The 21,544-nt window shown below is 41.5% G+C and overlaps 1 protein-coding gene across 2 annotated transcripts in view; it reads right to left on the bottom strand.

Moving 5' to 3' along the window:
- Nucleotides 1-15,848: 15,848 nt before the first annotated feature.
- The window catches only part of ORC5 (origin recognition complex subunit 5), a 66,396-nt gene continuing 60,700 nt past the window's right edge, over nucleotides 15,849-21,544 (bottom strand). For both annotated transcript variants that reach the window (XM_071550051.1, XM_071550052.1), the window contains exon 15: nucleotides 15,849-19,718. In XM_071550051.1, coding sequence (XP_071406152.1) covers nucleotides 19,673-19,718 — 46 coding nt within the window. In that variant the 3' untranslated portion in view covers nucleotides 15,849-19,672. The remainder of the gene's footprint in view (nucleotides 19,719-21,544) is intronic.

Genomic DNA, 21,544 nt, shown 5'->3' with positions numbered 1-21,544 from the left:
GACTCCCAATGGGATTTTTACTATAGAGGCACTACCACCACTGTGACCAACTGTGAGATGACCACAACTCTGGTTGGCAGGAGGAGGTGAAAACTCATCTCAGCCTATAGCTGCCTTTGCCCTGTTATGGCTGCACATCTGCAGCTCTCCTGCAGCAGAACACCCATGTCCCACCACTCAGTGGCCCAGGGAGTGAACAGGGGAGCATTTCCTTGGTGGGGCCAGAGCAGCTGCATCCACCTGCCAATATCCACCTGCCAGCAGCCTGGCTTAGGATGTTTGTCAAATATGCGAGGAGCCTTGAATGGAAGCAGATATAGAAATGCAAAGCATGATATTCTCCCTTTTTTTTTTTTTTTTTTAAATCTTCCCTTTGGCAAGGGGCCTAGAAAAGTAACAAAAAAAGAGACAGAAATGCCAGAAAGTAAACCACCTACTGTTGACTCCTGGAGATAAACCAGAACATTGTTCCAAGAAGCAGAATGCTGCTGTCATTTCTCCTGGAAGTGAAGAGAGCATCGCCCAGTACCAGGGAGGGGGATGAGGGAGACAGAAAGAGAAACAAGCGGTTCAGACAAACCTCTCAAAGGGAAGTCAAGAAAGTGCCTTTAAGTGTGTTTGACACAGAGCAAAACAAAGCACGATGTCACGAATTTAGAAAAATCCTCACTGTGGGAAGTTAATGTGGCTTCAGAGCCACTTGTGATATTTAGAGGGTTACAATAGTTTGTTGTGGATCATAGTGACTCCCACTCCTGAGAAGAGATCTTCTGGGTATGAGTCATGGGGACCCTGCCTGGCTCTGTTATCCAATCCCATGGCACCCTATTGTCTATTATATTTTCTTCTCCCCACACCAAAAATGCAAGCTTTCAAGTATACACTTCCCGACACATACAGCAAGGACCGAACCACAGGGACTGCAGTTGGGTCCTTGTACTCCTTGTGCTATTTTCACACAGTTGTTGCAATTTTAGTTCTTTTGAGCATCATAGTGGGTTTTAAGCAACATGCCTCTGTTTGATTCAGCATAAGTTTGTGTTTACTAAAGCCCAGCCCCATCACTAATGAAATTACCATCAGGATCAGAAAGATTTGACCTTTCATGTGGGTAATAGTGAGGTTACAATATTTGGTTTCTCCCTCTTTTGAAGATTATTGGCCAACAAAACATAATCCTGGGGAAAGAAGCACAAAATGTGCCTGTAGGCTTTGGCATAGCTGCTTAAGCAAGTCCTGCAGTGGCCCCTGCCCTGCCTTGCCCCTGTGCTGCTGCTAACATCCCTCTGAGCTCCAAAACAGAGTTGATTCAGCACCTATATCTCTGCTTCTCCACCCTTATGCCCCAGCTTGAGCTGACTTGGGCAGATATTTTCTGCTGCTGACACCATTAGAGCAGCAGTAACCTCTGGCAGGCAGGTGGGAGACAGCTCCATCTTCACCCGCCGTTGCTGTTTGCTTCACTGCCCATGAGCCGAAGCCCTCAGGAGCCCTGAGCTCCATTTGCAGCCAGAGCAAGCTGTGGAAAATCAGCAATTCACCTTACTCATATTCTTTAGGGATAAAACAACAAAAGCAACAAAAGATTTAATATAGCAATGTGCTAAGGGAGTTAGATGGTTGAAATCATGTATTCAATAACTCACTGGCCAGTAGCAGGAACTATTGATGGCATCTTTACTCATCACAGTCAGCTGAGTTAAATTTCCTTAACGACTACTTCGGAGCCACAAGCACCACTTTATTTCTTCATGTTTTCATGCACTTCACCTGCTGAGAGGATGTTACCCGTCCGCCTTCACGCTGCTGGGTAGCGGATGGTCCCAGGTGGCAGAGAAATGCTGTATCTCATTCCTGCCCTCCGTTACAGTGACACACATAACAAAACCATTGATGAATTGTATTCTTCCTGTGGACTACTGGGTCTGTGAAGGATCAAAGTAAAAGTACATTTTCACAACTCCTGGTGCTTAAGGAAAGTAATAAATAACGGCAATGCTGTGGCTGTGTATAGACTCTGTACCCAGGGACAAAGCATTGCACAAACGCAAGTAAGAAACATTCATATTTTATACAAAAGGGAACTTACAACCCAGACAATAGGTAATATTTTTTTGTTCTATGTGCTCAATGTATTGGAACAAAAGCTATTTTGATATTATCATATTTGGCACAGCTCTGCACTGTGCACTCCACTGTACAGATCCAGAGCTGTTTGCTCCTCCAAGTGATGACTCCTCTGAGCAAAATTTCTGGGCTCAGCACTATGACTGGAGGCACATCAGTGCTCTTGTGTACTGGTACAAACAGGTCCTATTAAATTACTTACTGGGTGAATAAGGCATCCAGCCCTTGTAAGCCCCTGTGCAGGCTGAAATGCTGGGACTGCACAGCCTGAACAGGGCTGGGCTTGCTGGTCCATGACTTGGGGCAGCACACTGCCTTGCCCTTCCCGCATCACACTGGCCTAAATAGCTGCTTGTGAAGCAAGGTGATGGGGAGCATCAGCTCCCAAAATGTGTGTGCAGCCTTTGGGGTTGGGCAGATTGGCTAAGAATGCACTCAAAGGACACCATGTGCAGGGTAACTTGGCAACCCAGTGACCAGTGCAGGAAGCTGGAGGCAGCTGGAGAAGCTGGGGGGCACGACTTTGTTCTTTGTTTGAAATAGTATTTTTCCCACTCTGATTAAACTGCACTGCAGTTCATTAACTATTCAGGTGTTGTCTGCTCTTTACAGAAGGAAACACAAGATGACAGACTATTTAACAAGTTCATTTTGAGCACAAATTGTGTTTAAGGCAGGAAAAAATATTACTTCATGCAAAACTTGGGTCGATGTAATTGCAGGTCTGACTGCTTCGAAGATGAAAAACCTCTTTCTTAATTCAAGGCAAATGTAGCAGAAATAATGTTTAGAAAAGAGGTGCAGGTAGGTACACAACAGGGAGTGCAATTTTAATATCCTGAGTACAAGATTTTTTGTCTTTGTCTGACCCGCATTAACACGCTTGGTTACATTTCATCTGTCACATTCATTTTCGTTGGTTTCTTTTTCCCTTCTGTAATTTGTTTGCCCATGTTTACTCATGTTTATCTCTAGGGGTGATGCTCCTGGCCCAGTTCATGCCTTCTTGGAGGCCCAGCACTGACCCTGTGAGTGCTGCAGTATGAGGTGCAGCTTAAGCCTTCACTTGTAGTTCCTACAGTCTGGCAGCACTGGGAAGACACACAGTGTGGTCCAGCCTCTGGATACCTGCCCTTGAAAACATGCAGTGAGACCAGGAGTTTGTGAATCAGAAGGCAGCAGGTAATTGCTGTCATGCTTCAAAGTTCAGGGAAGATCCACCTGTGGTGATCCAGCTGTACCTCGCTGTGGGGTCAGAGCACTCCCAGGTCAAGGATCTATCCTGGCAACATCTCAGTCTGCTCCAGGGTGAAGGATCACTGTGGACCGCTACCAGGCTGGGCCAGGCTTCTGCAGGAGCCAGAAACCTCCTGTGAGGTGCTCTCATCACCTCTGGCTCTTGGACTTGACCTGCCATTTGAATAAGGACTGTGGGGAGTCACAAGCCTTTTCCTCGACCGTCTGCAGGCTGGGTGGCAAGGATGCTCATTGCAACACAGAAATCTTTGCTCAAGAAGCAATGTATCCAGAGGGGGTAGTATCTGGAGGGGTCATGGGCTGAACATCCTGTGCTGAAACTGTGTGATTTCTGTTTTTACCATCAAGGCCTTTAAGCCTGGGACTCCGCAGAAGGTGGGCACCCTCCTCACCACTGAACCATGGAGCAGGTGGGAGAACACCAGCTTTGCTGATCTTATCTGAATACTGACCTACATCCATATGGGACAGCAACCAAGATGGGTGGGTGGGTTTTGGGAGGGGACTGGGGAGGAAAGGCACAGCTCAGACAGGAATCCAGATAACATTAGCCACCTGTGACTCCCATCTTCAGTCAGTAGCCTCAAAACGCAATAGCTAAGTATGATCAAACCAAGAGCTGTTGCCCAGGCTGGATCTTGTCAGTCTGCTTGTTTTGTCCATCCTCTACACCCACCTACCTTCTTGGTCTGCACTCACTCTTCTGCCACCCCTGAGCACCCCATGAACTCCAGCAGGAACTTCTTGAAAAGTTGAAAACCTGCTGATCAGCTGTAATATTCCTTATTGTAGTTACTCAGTTTTGTGCTGTTTACTGAGTCTCACTTACATCCTTATTCAATGTTTTGTAAATTTAGCTCTCTCCAGCTTCAGCTGATGTGTGCCCGCAGACACTCTCAGATGCTATTTATTCCACGAGTGAGAAATGACTTGATAATTTATGGGTTGTTAACCCAAAGTTGTACAGGTTTTTACCTCAGGGAGAGAATAAATACACGTCTCATTTCAACACATTTTAGACAATGTGCTCCTTTTTAATGGCTTCCTTTGATTTCACTCTGAAATATGTAGACACTTCCTCCCAAGACTCTCATGTGGGAGCTTCATGCTGTTCTGTCAGGTTGCATATTTTCCCCCTGAATTTCTTAGAGAAGATCTTGCTTATCTGAATTACAAAGATGTTAACGTTGTGTTGTCACTGTGAATATGGAGTTTAGGCAAAGATTTTATTCTGATTAAGAAATGGAAGAGGTGAAGAATAATTGCTGCATTGGCACTGTGAAACTTATATATGTTTAAAATTAATCAGAACATATTTACTTATTTATAGTTGTTGAAATTAAAATATGCTTTCACCTCAAAGTAAAAGAAATTGCATATAAAATTGTGAAGTGCAGCTGAGAATATGTGGATGCTATTTGTACCCTGAGATGAGAATATAAGTGTAATGGATTTATATTGGTGTGTTGAGTGAGGAATTTTTAGGCAACAGCATTTGACATTACAGTTCAAGGATGGAAAAGATTTATTGATCTGTGAGTTAAAGAGTGACCCTGGTTTCACCTCTTGTTAGTGCTCTGTAGGTTGCATTTAAAAACTGTACTGTAATGAATCCTTCAGCTCCAATAAATATAAATCTGTCCCTCAATAGATCACAGAGGAGCAGAAGCCAGCAAAAGATGATTAGCTCCACCACCTGTTTAATTTAGAGGATATTTTCATCAGATTAGGGTCATTTTAGTAGGGTTCCTCCATCTTTACCTTCCTGATAACATCATTTATTTTGATCTATAAGGATCTCCCAGGCCAATATTTGTAAACAGTGACTGAAGTCATGAGTCAACATCAACATACAAGATGTCAAACTGGACAGGAAGCTTTATTGTGCCACTGGGCTCAGCTTTGCATTGCTAAGGTAATTATTAAACCTGGGATAAACAGAACTTTGATCCTATGTGTATTTTTAAACGCATGGCAAGAGTAGATTTTACAGAAATGCCATTTTGAAAAGCCATTCTCCATAGGAATTCATTGTGTCAACATGTAAGGTGTCCAGTGCAAGGTTTAGCAAAGTAAACTAGCTCCTAGCAAAGGTGCTGGTGTGGGGTGCTGTGCAAGGACTTCCAGGGCCTTCTGTGATTCCCAGCCAAGAGGTGTGTGAAACATTCATATCCCGAAAGAGAAACAATTCACTGACATCTGTACACCAACTATTGAGAAAAGGTGAGCCTGTTCAGGGAAAGAGAGGACATGTAAAAGATAAAAAATGTGCATTGTAAAAATGCAGCTGGACCTCTCTCTCATTGAAAATATTATTTCCATCTTTTGCTTTAGTCATGGGAAGACTGTCTAAACATCTTTGCTGTGTGGTATTCTCTGAGATCAGCTTCATATTGAACAAACACTGCCCACCTTCCTTCACTACATCCCTTCCTGTGCGAGACAGGTGCTGGGAGCCCAGTGAAAGAAGTGGGATGGGCACTAGCACATCTTTTAGGCACTGGTCCCAAAAAATTGTCTGTGACTGGAGTTGGGTGCTGGAGGTTTCTGTTTGTATATGTCTGAAGGTAAGGAAATTTGGGGAAGATAAACAGAGTTAGGGAAGAAAGGAAATACAAGAGAGGTGAATCTGGGTGAATTCAGGTGAACTTCTGACTGCAAATACAGGTCCAATGTATTGGAGAGATGGGCTGGTGGGAAGGGGTCACCCTGCAGAGATGCACCAGCCCATCTATCATGGGCAAAGCTCATGTCTGCAGTGGAGCAACTCACCACTAAGACAATAGATGGGACACTTTGGCAACCGTCTCCCTCACAGGGCGAGTCTCTGCCTATGAAGTGCTTACCTGTGCCTTGGACTAAAAGGACAGTTAAGACTTCTGTAGCTGGTCAAGAAACGTCAGGAGGGCAATGTACAGCTGTATCCTGGTAGTCAGCAGCAGTTCCTTAAGGTTGCTAATAAGGGACCAAAGTGAGTGGGTATGTGTAAATCGGAGGTGTGGAGAGGCAGAGTAGTGAGCAGCAGCACTGACACTTTCCCTCACAGTCTGCTTTCGATTGTACTGGATTGTTTGGAGCAAAATGGCCAGTCTCAGCACAGCTGCAACTCCAGCACATGAAGTGTAAAGACAGATAACCTAATTTGTTCATTTACACTTCTATTTAATTGAAGAAATTCTTCCTATGATTTCATTATAGAAATAATTTCCAACAATGCGCTTGAATAAAATTATGTTTTCTCCACTAATAAAATTCTGTGGAAGTATGTAATTATATAGCTCCTTTATTTGAATTATAAAATGTACCTGCACTGTGGTGTGTCTTATGACTATGTAAATTTAAAGCCCTAAATATTTCATACTAGCTGTAAAATAATATAGTGTAATCACAAGGTATGCCGTAACTGGAAAGGATGGCTTAGGTGTGAAGATGAGGAAAACTCATCTGTTTGCTTGGCACTGTCAGTTGGGTGTTACTCGATCTACCTTTCTTGAGATGTCTCAGGTAATTTATGGCAGATTTTGCTGCTATTCATTGCTACCCATCCGCCTACGTGCAGCCATTAATGGATCCACAAGTGATCCTGCTTTTCTGCACCTGGAGCATCTCTTGTAGGAGAATGCCATGGCTCAGAATCATCTGGAAGACAGCCCCAAGGCCTGGAAGGGGATTCCCTAAATCAGTGCTGAAATACAACTGGTAGCTTGAAATAATAATCAAATAAAGTAAATGCCCTCTCACAGTGATAAAAAACTTAAATCTGCAGATGGGTAGAAATCTTCAGAGAAAATCTGCAAGGAAATAGCAGGTGAAAGCTCAGCATGCTCCCTAATAGCTTCCCTGTATCACCTCCAGCAAATGGGTATCTACAACAGTGTCGTTTATTGTTGATGACTGATAATAGGATTACTGCTCCCATATCCAAGAAGTATGGCATCCCAAATAGCATCATTTCATGCTGAAGGAAAGATGTTATTATCACATCCTGTCTTCACATACTGCTCAACCAGTTATCTGTGCAGGACTCGGTGTAGAGCTCTGAGACTTTATAGGATATTATCATGTTATATGAAATTCAGGCTGCTGCAGCTATAAATCAAGAGGACACCTTGTATGGTGGCTGATTCTCCTTGGAACAGCATCTCTAAGCAGAGGCTCTGTTCTCTGAAAGATTAGAGTGTGATTTAAAGAAAAATGTTTCCAATGAATTTAAAGCACATGAAAAGGGCAAGTTTAAAAGCTTTCATGTTCTTTGTTTAGCAGTCTCATATGTACAGCTTGTGGACAGCATAAGCTTGTCCACAACTCCTTAGGAAGATATCCCAAATCTGACTACAGAGTCCCTCCTTTGGAAGACTAAGGGAATAATCAATTTTAAATAGTATTCTTCAACAGCATTTTTATCTATAGCCATAGGCTGGAGGGCCCAAGCTATTTAAGGTTTGGTTTTGGTAGCAGCTGAGCTGATCCTAATGGCCTGTGGCTACCAAATCACACCCTTCCCTATTCTTCCCCATCCATCCTGGAGACTTGACAAAAAGCTCTCTGTTTTTTCAGCTGAGTTAGTTTTAGGCTCACAGCAGGCAAGACCAGCTCCAGAACTGGCACAAAGCAAGCACATGGCACAGGCCTGGGAGGAGACAGGACCAGACACACTGGCAAGCAGAGATAACTCACCAAGTCTTGAGGGAATGAGCCCATTTATGGTGGGGAACTGGGAGGCTTTGAGATGCTCAGCTGGGCCTTTGCTCTCCAGTCATAGACAGCCCATGAGGATCAGAAGTGCTGAGACTGTGGGTGCCCACAGGAGCTGGTATTCCCCCAGGCACTGTACTGTGTATTCAGTAGCACGGCTCTCATCTGAGCCCTTCTTTTGTGTTCCTTCCCCAGCAAGAGCGAAAACTGGATTTGTTGGGCGCAGGAGGTTGGCTTACCCTTGATGGAGAAACTATAGCTGGAAGAGAAAGACCACCTTCAAAATCCATACAGCTGTGAACAATGGCAGCTGAGTGCCAAAGGTGAAAAGCAGAAAGCTTCACTCAGCTCTGCATGGCCGGTCCCAGCTTTCCAACCTGAAGCCTCAGCTGGAGCCTTCTCTGCTGGGCTGCTGATCATGAACACATCAGCAAATACCTTGTCTTCTTTTGCTGACAGGAGGCTGTAGTATTCACAGGCCAAATGCAAAGGAGATTTGAGTCAAACATTAAGATATATTTATATAAACTGATCCCTAACTGATCTGTGAAAAGGTCAATTCCATTTCCAGGGATCAAAATGCACCAGTGGGCTCTCCTGTCATTAACCTCAGGTGTATCTACAGCCCCCTCCACAACCCACTGGAGTCAGAAAGTCTTTGGATCTTCCCCTCAATTGCCATTAATCCTCAGAATTTAAAAAACTTAGAATAAGAGATCAAAGCAAGAATTTCAGCAACAATTAACTAATTCTCCCAATGCCGTAATACACTTAGTAGCCAACCCCAGGAAGTCAGACTGAAGCAGCAGGTTTACCTATAGACTTTTCATCCATGCTGTTGCTTTATTTTTTTCACTAAGGAATGTGTTAAATTAATTGAAGAAACCAACTTTCACACACCCCAGGCTTTCTATTTCACCTGTGTTTTAAAAAATAGACCTGAGAGAGGAAGCAGCAGGGTATAAGCTTGCACTAGACTTAAAAATTCTTGTATGCCTCTCCTTGGGACATCCAGAAAACAAAGGGAAAGGGAGTTACTGGATGTACTGGGGAAAACTATGTTAAGGGCCTTGTAAGTTAAAAACCATGCAGTTTATGAGAAAAAGCAAATGGGTGCAGTTTGTCATTTAAGATTCAGTCAGTAGATGTATGGGGAAGGGGAAAGTTCTGTGTACAAAAAGGTAATAATTTAATAGTAGAGTTCTTGTTGGTTACAAGTTAAGGCTTTAAAATGCCCACTGACTATAAAGGCTGTAATGTTTCAGTAGGTTATTGCCTCTGAGAGATGTTGCCACTTCATTACACATTTTTGTATTGTTCAAAAGCCTACAATGCTAAAGATGTGCTTTCTTCTGCCTGAAATAATGCCTGAGACTTGAGTGAGGGGGTGAATGTATGGCGTATGCTGCTCATGAATAAAAGATGTTTGCAGCTAAGCAGTCTAGAGTGTTCCTCTCTTAGGGGATTAACTCTATTCATCAGAAATTTTTAAAGAATAATTTTTAAAGACTTTTTTCTTTAAAGAGGAGGAATCCAAGTTCCTGAGTAATGGTGAGGAGGCTTTAGCAGAAGGGCTGGCAGGGAGGGAGCTAGGGAGGACATCAAGCCTCATCATGGTCATGGGAGACATTTCAGCACTGTCCCTTGCCTCAGGCAGAGGTGAGCTCTCTGTGGGAAGCACCACAATCCCCCTGTCCATCCTGCTGGCAGGCACAGCCAGGGAAACTCACCCCGTGGCAGAAGCTGTGCCGAACATGTGGCCTTTTCTAAGCAGGAGGCTCACAGTGTCGCTTTGACACTTAAGAGGCAGTTGTGAGCATGGCCCAACACTGCAGCACTTTACCTTCCCTCTCTCACCTGGAGTGCCAAGTACTACATTGAGCTCCTGACCCCTCCCTGCAACTGTCCAAAGGGGTGACCCTTCGAGGTGGGACCTCTCACCCACATGAGTCACTGCTGGGATCCCAGGTATGGCCTCAGATGCAAAATACCTGGGCACTGACTCCCCAGCAGCCAGGCAGTCAGGTGTCTTACAGGATTTATTGGTGAAGGGTTTGTGCAGGGTAGGAAGCAGCACAAGTGTGAAGCTGCTCTGCTGTGGTGTAAAACTCCAAGACCGACACTCACGCCGTGCTGCTGCACCCACATCCAAAATGCTGGCAACAGCTAGCCAGGATTGGGAAGCCACATGAGGAGTGCCTGAGGCCACTTTGTTTGTTCAGCCTGGAGGAGACTGAGGAGAGACCTCATCACAGTCTTCAACATCCTCATGAGAGGCAGTGGAAGGGTGGGTACTAATCACTTCACCCTCATGGCCAATGACAGCACTTGAGGACACGGAATGAAGGTGAGTTGGGGGAGGTTTAGATTGGGTATCAGTAAAAAGTTTTTCACCTAAAGGATGGCTGACCACTGGAACAGACTCCCCAGGGAAGTGGTTATGGACCCAAGCTTGTCTGAGTTCAAGAAGCATTTGGACAATGCTCTCAGGTACATGGGATTCTTGGGGTATCCTGTGCAGGGCCAGGAGTTGGACTCGATGATCCTGATGGGTCCCTTCCAACTCAGCATATTCTGAGACATCAAGAGAAGGGGAACATATTGCATATGCTGCCACTGGCAGCTTCTGGCAGCACAGCCATTGAAATCTGCCTGCCTACAACAACAGTCACACCAGAAACACCAACACCTCTGGCCACATAATCCACCTTGAACATGGAGCTCCTGGGAGAGGACTGCTCTCTCATGGAGAGCAGCCATGCAGCTCCAGCCCAAAGAACATGCATGGAATTAATCTGCCTTCTTCATAACAGAGAGGACTTTTAAACTTGAGAATGTTTCAAATGACATGCTGAGAGGCTGCCACTGCTCTTGTGTTTGGCCGAGAGGGAAGATACAATCAGTGCTCTCCAGGTCCCTTTTCAGTGGCACAGAAGTTTACACTCATGTGCTCTTGCCAGGACTGTCTCTAAGTGATGGATGTCCCTCTGCTTTTCCCAAGCCTCAGTAGCATAACCAGGTACAGTCGCAGAGTTCCCCCTTCATAGTCTTTGCATGCGACCCACCAGGAACGGCTCTATACATAGCAAGAAGAAAGGGAAAACCACTGCATGCCCATCACAATTCTAGCCTCCAGGTATCACCTCTTCATCTTGTATCCTTGTAACACAATTTTTTTCCTGTTAGCTCTTGAAAATATTTCTTGTTTTTCTTTCAATTTGGCAGTGAATGATCAAATTTGTTTTATGAAGAGTCACAAAAAACCACAGCTCTGAAAAGTGTGAAAAAATGAAAAATACTCCCATTTCTGTAATGCTGTGGCTCTGCCTGCAGGGTTAGCAAGCGGTGGCTTGCAATTATAGTTTGAGCATCTATTTATTTTATTGCAGGAAAAACATCAGTGTGTGTGCTGTATTTTTTGGCTTCTAAACAGCAGAGTAAATGTACATCAAATTGAGAGGTGATGTATAATATATGAAGACATTTTGATCCATGCAGCAAAATGAAAAGTATGCAAGTTATTAGCAGTTTATATGGAATAAAGTTTTACTATACATAATCTTATGTGCTTGTACAGAGAATCTATAATCTCACCAAGGAACATTCACTCTAACTATAATAAATGAGGGGGTTTTAGCATAAGAAACCTTTTGAGCCAATAAATACCTAAAATACGGAGATTACAACCAGTGTTGGAATACCTATAGTAGGCAAACAAAATCATCACATTTGTGCTTAACAACTGCAATATTCAGCAAACTCTTCATTTTCCCTAGAAATACTTTGCTTTAAATTCTGTATTTTCTTTTGCCACATTTCCCATTTAAAAGCCTGCATGAGCTTTTGTACTGTTGCCAGGCTTATTTTTTGTTTATATACAGGTTCTTGCCATGGAGATACGTCCCTGACATGAAGGCATCCAGTATAGGAAATGACATGCAATGCCTTATTCTTCTAGTTTAATTAATGCTCTGACAACTTGGCAATAAGGCTACAGTGAAGAAAAGGTCTCTGCAGGGAACTGCAGGTTTTGAGCAATAAGAAAGCTGTCAAAATTTTACTATATATCTATAGTAACATATCGAACATCCAAAGATTTCTGGAAGGCATCTGTAGGAAAGAATTCAAAAGAAGGAAGGTTAGCATAAAAATGATGTTCCTTAACCTACTAAAAATAAAAGAATTACTTTCTCAGCAGCCAGAGTTGGAACTGGGTAAGCAGCCTACACCGACTTACTTGTTTCATGCAAAAAGCAATTCTAGTTTTTAATGAGCAAGGACTGTTTGACACTAACAGTAAAAAAGATTAGCCTGATCCCTGTTGAGACTAGTTCTCTTCTGTGACTTAAACAAGCTGAATGAAGAGTAGACCTATTCCACACAATAATTCATGTAACTAATCTAGACCTCCGTGACCAAGCTCCTATGCCCAGGTCTATTGCTCCAAACTTCTTGTCCTTCTTAGCTGAAAGCACAACAGCAGCACCTTGGCATAAGGGCAGGAAAAAGTGTCCTCTCTCTCTGACTGGTTCAATATTTTGAGTAGCATCAAAGACAACATCCCCAAAGGAGACTCCCAACAGCTTTCAAGGCAGTCTGCAGCCACAGACCTTGAATCATCAGAAACGGTGATCCATACCTGAGAGTGTATCATTTGATATTCATGGCCTTACTGTGCTCTATAACCATCCTCATTTTCCCAGGAAAGGAAACTGAGAAGGAAATGGCATACCAACCTCAGTACCACCTGACTTCCTCCACTATCTCCACATCTCTTTGGCTGTGAACATGCAGAGATAGCACTGTCTTTTCTGATGGATGAGCTATTCTGATGGAAAACAGCTGCCCATGGTCACACACTGAATTGCTTTCTGCACCAAAATTTCATGAATTTGTACCCTCGGAGGAGAATATATACCAGTCACATATTTATGTATCATTCTGAAATCAGGATTTTTGACTCCTATAATGTGAAGGCTTTCAAGTCACATGAAAGCTTATAGCTGTCACAGGCTACCCAATACACAACAGTTTGAATTTCCAGTCTAATCCTCTGCTTCCCCACTTTTTATTTTAGCAGAGATTAATTTATTTCTGCAAATGAATTTGAGGGATCAGCTTCAGTCTCTTCAGTTGCCTGACTTTCAAAAAAGGTGTGGATGGTGAAGAGGTATTGCTGAGGACAAAACTTTGCAGAAGGTAACTGTGACTATTTGCACAACCATCATAATTGCTTTTCTTAGAATCAACTACTCTTCAAATTAGATGAGATTTTATTTAAAGCATTCGAAGCCACTAGAAAGCAACATGCTCAGGATACATAAACACATCTCTTTAACAATAGCTCCAGATAGGTTCTATCTTGCCTGAAGTGAAGAGCAGCATGGAAAAAGCTATTTAAGGTTCCTGCACATGCCCCAACCCCAGGCTCAGTCAAGTGGAAGAGCCCATGCTGACAGGAGAGGAAGCTCCCCTTCCCAGGAGGCAGGAGCTACAGGTTTGTTTACATCACTGGAGAAACCATGTACTTGTCTTTGGTTGTTCTTCTCATTTTCCCTGAAATTCCCAAATCTCAACATGATGCTGTTCTCAGAAGTTTGAGCAGGACTCCCAGCTATTTGTTGTTTCTAATGATTTACATCCTTATGGGATAATCAAAAATGGCATAGAAAATGTAAATGTGAGGAAATGGGATGGGTATTCATTCAGCCATGCAGCTGGAATTCAGGAACTGCTGTAATTGCACGCAAGTAACATAATTTGCCTCCCTTGTAGATGTTTTGCTTATTCACATCACGTCTTTCTTTTTCAGAGTTGTTGCTGAAGTTTCTACACCCTGCAAGATGAAACAACTGCTCTCTGCTGTTGACGTTAGCCTGGGATGTTGAGTTGCTCGGGGATGGCTACACCAGGGCACCATCACAAACCGAGCAGGGCACTTGCTTCCCCATGCAAACTGCTGGCCCAGGTGGGAGCTCTCAGTGCACTGGGTGCAATTGCAGAGGAAGTAAAAATAGGAGCTGGGACTGTACCAGTGGAAATGGAGAAGGAGAAACAGCACCATTCTAAATACTGTAAAAATTCTTTAACTGAAGAGAAACAATACAAACAGCAAGAATGTAATAAATGTTTCTGCCACCATAGCGGTAAAGAACTTCGCTCTCCATCACTGTCTCTTGGGTATGTTCTTTTGTTGAATTTTCTACAAACATGCTCCCTCACCTGGCAAGGTTGCCTCAATGAGAGGTTTAACTTACCTTCAGCTATTCTGTCCAACTATTCTCTGACTCCCAGGATTTAGGAGGTGCCTGTTTGAAAGTCCTCATTACCTACCTGAAGACACGACACAGGAAGTGCTTAGCTGCTGAACTATCAGTGCACAGGCTCCAAGAAAGCCTGCTGGCAAAGATCTATTTCCTAGCCCTATTTTATTCCTCTGAACTCAACTATCTGAAAGAAGTACATGAAATAATGAGCAGCACATATTTCCCTGAGCAAGAATCCAATGCAGAAAAGAAACTATTTGCATATTGGAATTCCTGTTCTATAGAAAATCTGTATGTGCCAGGAAAATGAAACATATGTGCTGCACGAATTTAGGCAAAGCTGCACCTTTGCTGTGCTGCTTGTGAAAAATCACATTTACCACACCGGTCTGCCACTGCCATTAGCTTTTCATCAGCATTTCATCAAAATGAAACAAATATGAAAAACACTGAGAATAAGATGACAACACAGCATTAATGGTTCAACAGGACATGGAAAAGCTGAAGCTGAACACCTGCTCTCAAGTACCCAACAGAACCCTCTCCAAATACCCAAACAAGTGCTGGCCAGAAGTCAGCATGCGGCAACAGGTTATTTGAACAATGCACATCTGCACCACGGGGAGGGACAAGCAGTCTTCCTGCTCTGTTCCCTTGTGGGAGATCCCCTGGGACATGTCAGAACCCAGAGCTGTCTGTGCTTGCGGCACAGTTCTCTGCAAGAGCCATTTCAAAAAACAAGGCAGAATTGTAGCAGGAGGGTGCAGGAAGAACAGAAGGGACCAAGAAGTCTTGTAGAGTTCTGGATACTTCAAAACAACAACGGTATCAAAAAGGCAGGTTCATCGCCACTTCACCTCAAAGGAAAGCCCAGCCCCTTTCCCTACCAGAGCTGACCAGCTGCCTACCCAAACGGTAGGCAGTGATCATGTGCTTTCTTTCAGTACTTTGCTGCTTGGTGGTGGTACTCCCTTGGAAAAACTGTATGATAAATTTTTTTACACAACTGCAACACACCCAGTGGACATTACTTATAACCAAATGAAGTACCTGTCTGTTCAAAAACAGTGTTTGAACCAAATGAAAGGAAGAGTTAGGGATACTTCTACTGCTTTGGAAAAATGGGGTATTGGTACTCGCTTGTTCAACTTAAAGAGCATGGAAATATCACCGGCCACAGGCTGCTTGACAGTCTTTATCTTACTTTAATACTGTATTTCTAAGCTTCTTGATATCAGACACCTGGATACTTGGTTGTTCAAATATATGGCTGATACATTGCTAATGTACAATAACAAGTACTATGATGTTTTTCAACTTTCTGTTCCAGCTGTTGCTTTTCAGAGACATCCCAAACCTGGTCTTCAGGAAAATGACGTGATGAGGGTTGTACTTCTGCAATTTCAACTCTACTGGCACACAACTTCTGTATTGTTTTCAGATTTATTTTTAAATGGTTTTAATAAGCATGCACAAAAATAAAAAAAAACCAAAAAGTAAAACTGAGCTCATTCCATGCTACCTTTATCTGAGTATTGTACAGTTTATATGAATCTGCATGTTCAGAGCAAAAGACATCACATGGACGCTGAGATAAAAAACACAAACAGTTCTTGCTATTAATCTTCCATTTAATTTTCTAGTGGAGCCATTCCAGGATCTACAAAAACATAAAAATTTTATATTGTCTACCATTAGACTTGCTAATCAAGCTGTATCTTTATCTCAATGCATATTTACCAGCAATGATAAGGCACTTTTTTAAGTTATGTCATTTTTTCATTGGAAAAACTGGGGAAGTTACTTCTCACCTCAGGTAGCATTTACTCCTGGATGGAATAAATCTTCTGTTCCACAATTATCTGGCCTGAGTAGAACACACTCCTATTCCAGATAACCCTCAAGAATCTGCCATTTCGCTCTTCCTGGCCATCTCTGCCATCAATATAAGTGCAGAGAAAGTATCTAATCTTGAGATACTCAGCTGTGTACATTTTGCTTGTAGGTCCCAGACATGTAGTATCTCCTAAGTTCCTGCTGGGAATCCTGCTTTTCATACTATTCTCCTGGCATGGCTGGCTGTTCCAGTTATGGGAGGAAAACATAGCACCTGAATGGCCTTGGCAAAAGTACAGGAAAAATTTAACAAATGGTAAACATGAATGTATTCCCACATGGTGTATAAAAGTATCAGCACTCAGAAGGTACTCAAATAACCAATTTATTCCTTTAACTCACCCCAAAACAGACACAATAGCTACAGGGATTGTCATGGAAGAAGCAGCAGGTTCAGGGAGAACCAGAGTAAGACAAATCACTGTCAAAAAAGGGTAAATTTGCTGTATACCATGTGGATGCAGCCTTTGCAAGCCTTTTTAAAATATAAAAATCCCCATGTTATGTGTATGAAAATGCAGCTGTTGATGAAGTCAGAATTATTCAAGGGCACTAATTTCTTTGCAGCTGATGATAGCTGCATTTCTTTCTCCACTACTCTCTCCTTGTAAGAACAAATCCCAGCTCCTGTTGATGTTAGGATCGGCCATTGGAGACTGGCACTGTAAGTCTGTAACTTTTACAGTATTTTAATGCCTTGTGACTCATGAATTATAAAAATCTTCTCAGGTATTTTAAAATACATACTGCAGCACTGAAGTACTAAAGGATTTTTGATTAGTTGAACAACTTTCTTGCTCTGCATCACTTGCACAGTTCTTAAAATCATTTGTAGAAGCAGTGAAATCCTAGTCCAGAGGAGGCTAAAGTAGGCCACACCTCATCCATGAAAGTGGGGTCTCAGAACAAAATATAGCTAAGGTATCTAGTAAGAAACTCAGCAGTAATTTATAAATTCATTGACATGGCTATATAGAAATATTTCTAGTTTGTCAGAATACATCCTACTATTCATCATCAGCATAGTTATAGCCTACATCAATCATCTCCACTTCAGTCACCTTGTTCATTCTCATACTCTGCTGATTCAGCTTTAATTTTATATCACTCATAGTAGTCTTTCACAAAGGTCACAAAAGTGTTTTCAATGTACGGAGAGTGGTTCTGTCTAATGGATCCCTGGTTACTACTCCTTCTCTAGTTAACCTCAATTCAGTCAAACTAACTACATTTCACAAAAATTTGTATCCTCATCCTTTGGATTTACACTGGAAATAATCATTAATACTTATCAGGCAAGTATAGAAGGAACCAGATTGAAAAAATAGCAAGTTTTCTCACTGCTTACTTTTTAAGACGCTTATTTCATGTCTTTAATTTGTGCTCCAAATTTGGAGGTAAGGAGTTTTGAGGTCTGATCTACTTTGTGGGAGTGATGGGAGTTTACTGAAAAAGAAATTTTGTGACTGAAGATTTGTAGCACCTCACAAATCAGCATCAGTCCCATCATGTTTCATATATCAAATTGTAATCTAGACCAGAAATTAAAAAACCCTATGATGTATTGCTGTTGTTTTCCACGGGCTAGTTTACATATGAACACCTCAAAACTTATTGCCTCTCCAACTTGCAGCCCTAGGTAGTCATACAAGAGATTCACAAGAACTGAGCTCAGTCCAGCACTAGTGAAAGACGCTGTAAAGTTTAGCTCAAAGTTCACCTTAAGGACATTTTAAGAAATAAAAATAAAAGCAGGTAGTAAACATTCTTGAAACAGGTTATGCATCCAAGCACTTCAGTAAGTGTGACAAATGTTGCCATCTCATGGACAGGTGCAGGGTTTGATTCAGCTCAGCAGTAGGAAGGAAAACAGATCACGGAGATGACTCATTGCTGCCCTTTCACACTCTCCTGAGGGAGGAAGCCACAGCTTGGCCAGAAGGATGCTTCTGTCACTTAGATTCACCTGGAACTCATTCATTTGGGTCTGAATCCAGAAGTATGACTACACATCCACAAATGACAGAAAAAAAGAAAAAAAGGGAAAAAAAAAAAGGCAAGCAGCAAAAACCCCAACCAACTAACAAAAAAAACCAAACCTAAAGAAAAATAAACAAAAAACAACTACAAATGTTCAAGGTATTTCACCATCTCCCCAACAGAGCAATAGGCTAGAAAAACTGATGATTTTTCCTTGGTAAAAACCATAATGTTCAACATAGGACCTGGCACAGTTCTTCTGCTGTCAAAACAGTCAAAGGTGAGCAGTCAAGAATAAAACACCTGAGTAACAGGCTGTGGGACAGAGTTTTCAAGAGGATGACGGAAATCTTCAGATTCATGAAGACAATAATCCCCAGTGGACTAGGGCATTCTAATGCTCCATAAATTGGGAATATTTTACTTGTAAACTGTAATTGTAGTGTATTGCATCACATTATTTCCAAAGCCAAAGTTGTATAACACCACATCAATTATTTATTATTCCACCTCTTTTGGGGAACTGCTGCAGAAATAGTGTCACCTGTTGAATTTCTCCCTTTATGATGAAAAGGCAGCTGTGCCATCCTCCTCTACAGAGCAGGGATTGTTACAAAAGCCATCACACAGTGTGTATCTTAAAGTATGTTCATTCAAAACAGCACTATAATTAGCACTTCATATAACTGGATGAACATAAAAGAACTATAAAATGCTAAAGCAAAAATAAAACACTTCAATTTTGACTTAGGGATAGAACTTTAAGAAACAATTTTTTTTTCAATAAAGCTTTTTAAAAATAGATTCATAGTCAACATTTATGAATGGTCTGAAAAAGGACAGTATGGTGTCTAATTGGGAGTTTCCTATCATCGTGATCTCCATATAACAGTGTAACAGTCTGCCTACATACTACTGAAGAGAAAGAAGAATTTGTACCAGCTTGATTTTTAAATATGTTCTTATGTTTATTATACTTCACTACTCCACTCTCCTAAAATGGTGGCCTCAGGAAAAGCTGCTTTGGCAGGCAATTGCAAAGATTCCTGTGGAGAGGAAGTGAAAAGACTGGGCATACAAACAACGGCTGCTGCCATGTTCAAAGCACTGGGGAGAGTTCATAGAGCAAAATGCAGTCCTAAGTAAATGGGTTTCAGGCAATTTCAGTGTTAAGATAACATCATTAAGACTAGAACAGATTGTGCTCAAACCCTGCTGTTTATAATTAACACATTGCTTCCAAATACTCCAGGGTCCCTGGTAAATAGTCCTCTGCTCAGATCCACCCAGACCAATCAGAGTATTTTCATCAGGATCCATGCTGGGCCAGCACCTGTTTGGACAAATCCAAAAGAGCCAAAATATTCTTCTTTCTGGCCAGCTAAGTAGAGAGATGAACACAGCTTGCCTTAGTCATTGTCACAGTGTCCATATGGCTGTGAAGCTTGTTTTCACAAGAAATCATACAAGTACTTTATTATGTCGAAGTTCACGGTCCTATAAACAAAAACACAGTATATTAGAGCCATCATCTCAACAGTGCTAAGACTTTAACCTGTTTGGAGACAGCACACGTGGGACATTGCGCACAATCAAGCAATATCCCCAAAAGAAATGCAAGCAAGGATTAATGAATTTTTAACTCCTATCATTATTTACAGTGCCTCTCTTCAGATTATTTAAAATTTTTAAGAGTCTCAAAAGGAAATAAAGCAACTTCCTAGTAAAAAATGGAAGACTTATTTCAATCATTAGCAGTAAAAATATATCAAGAGTTAGTAAGATTATATTTTCATATGGTAAACTTGATACTCTAGTTGGTGATGTAAAGCAACAACCTTTTATGCTACTGAATGTTTTGTTCCTTTCTCAAACCACCTGTTTTAGCGTGTACTATGTAAGTCCTTCCTCTGTACTCATTTGCAGTCTGCGTTCTTTCAGTCTTGACAGTAGTTGACCCATGTTCATAGCTAAATTTGAAAAATCCAAAAATCTCACTCAATGGGATAGAAGATTTCAATGTACACTTTTGTACTTTAATGGCAGGCAAAATGAAACAGCAGTAGAATAAAACATATAATTATTTTTTTTCTCTAATTCATTCTTCTATACAATCTAACACAGACTTCGGGGTTTACTCTTTGAATAAATAATGCAAATTACTGCATATAATGACAAGTATAAAATTAAAAGGGTTTTTTTAAAAAAGTATTCAATGATGCAAAAATAACTGCTAACAATGCTAAGTGAGATTAACTAGCTGAATGTCTTATTTGTTAGACTACAATCATTTAATATTCTACATTCACACATCAGCCTGTAACCCACTTTCCAAAAAGTTTCTATAAAACATCATGTTGGACAGAGAAAAAGTTTAGAAACACCCAAGATACATAATATGAACTACTGTGTGGGAGTCTATTTAACAATCCAGTAACAAATTTAAAGAAATAAACTGCCACTGTTAGACTTGTATGACATTGTGTCACTCAAAAAAAAGTTCTTTAATTCCAAGGCTTTCCACAGAACCAAAATCATACACACTGACAAATGCTGACCTTATCAACTAAATGAAACACAATTGTGCTGTCATAACAACTGGGTTTATTACAGACTCTATGAAAAGATCCATTACATTCAACAAACATTAAGAGAGCCCCACTTCAGCTAGAGAAAATTTATGAACTTAGGTTTGAAATTTTAAAACAGAAATTAAAGATTTCTAATGAAAACATGTCTAATTTTACCTTCAGCTAAATGTTTAATTACTACATGGTAGAAAGCATGGAAATATGTTCACAGAGTATATGCAACAGAATAGAGCCAGACATGAGGTTCTGTGGTACTAAAGAAAGAGACTGTGCACTGTCAGCGGTTATCACACTGAAAGCCGCCAGCTAAAGACAAGCTTTTTACTCTTTTCCAAAAACAGGTGGCTTTTTTTTTTTTAATGCAAACTTCACTTTTGCTTAAAAAATACAGAAAATGGAATGACAACCTGAACAGCTTGAATGGGGGTGGGGAGGGAAAGAGCATCGTTTTCTGTCCCACTCTTTAGCCTTCCATTAGGAAATGTGCTGGAGTAGCAAGGCTGAGGTATCTGAAGATTTTACTGACTAACAAACTTATTTTAGTACTATTACAGTAACAGAGAAAGAAGAATCAGAAGATGGGCTGCTTACTTGGTATGTATTTTGATTGAAATTGCAAAGTAGTTCCTACTGTACAACAAATATAACCTCTGCCATGAGTGATTAAAATCTACAGGCAGCTGTACAGCACAGACAGAAAATAAGATTTCTTAAAACACAGAAGATGACACC

This window comes from Pithys albifrons, chromosome 3 (assembly GCF_047495875.1).
Source record: "Pithys albifrons albifrons isolate INPA30051 chromosome 3, PitAlb_v1, whole genome shotgun sequence".
Lineage (NCBI taxonomy): Eukaryota > Metazoa > Chordata > Aves > Passeriformes > Thamnophilidae > Pithys > Pithys albifrons.
This window is presented reverse-complemented; position numbering and strand designations above follow the sequence as displayed.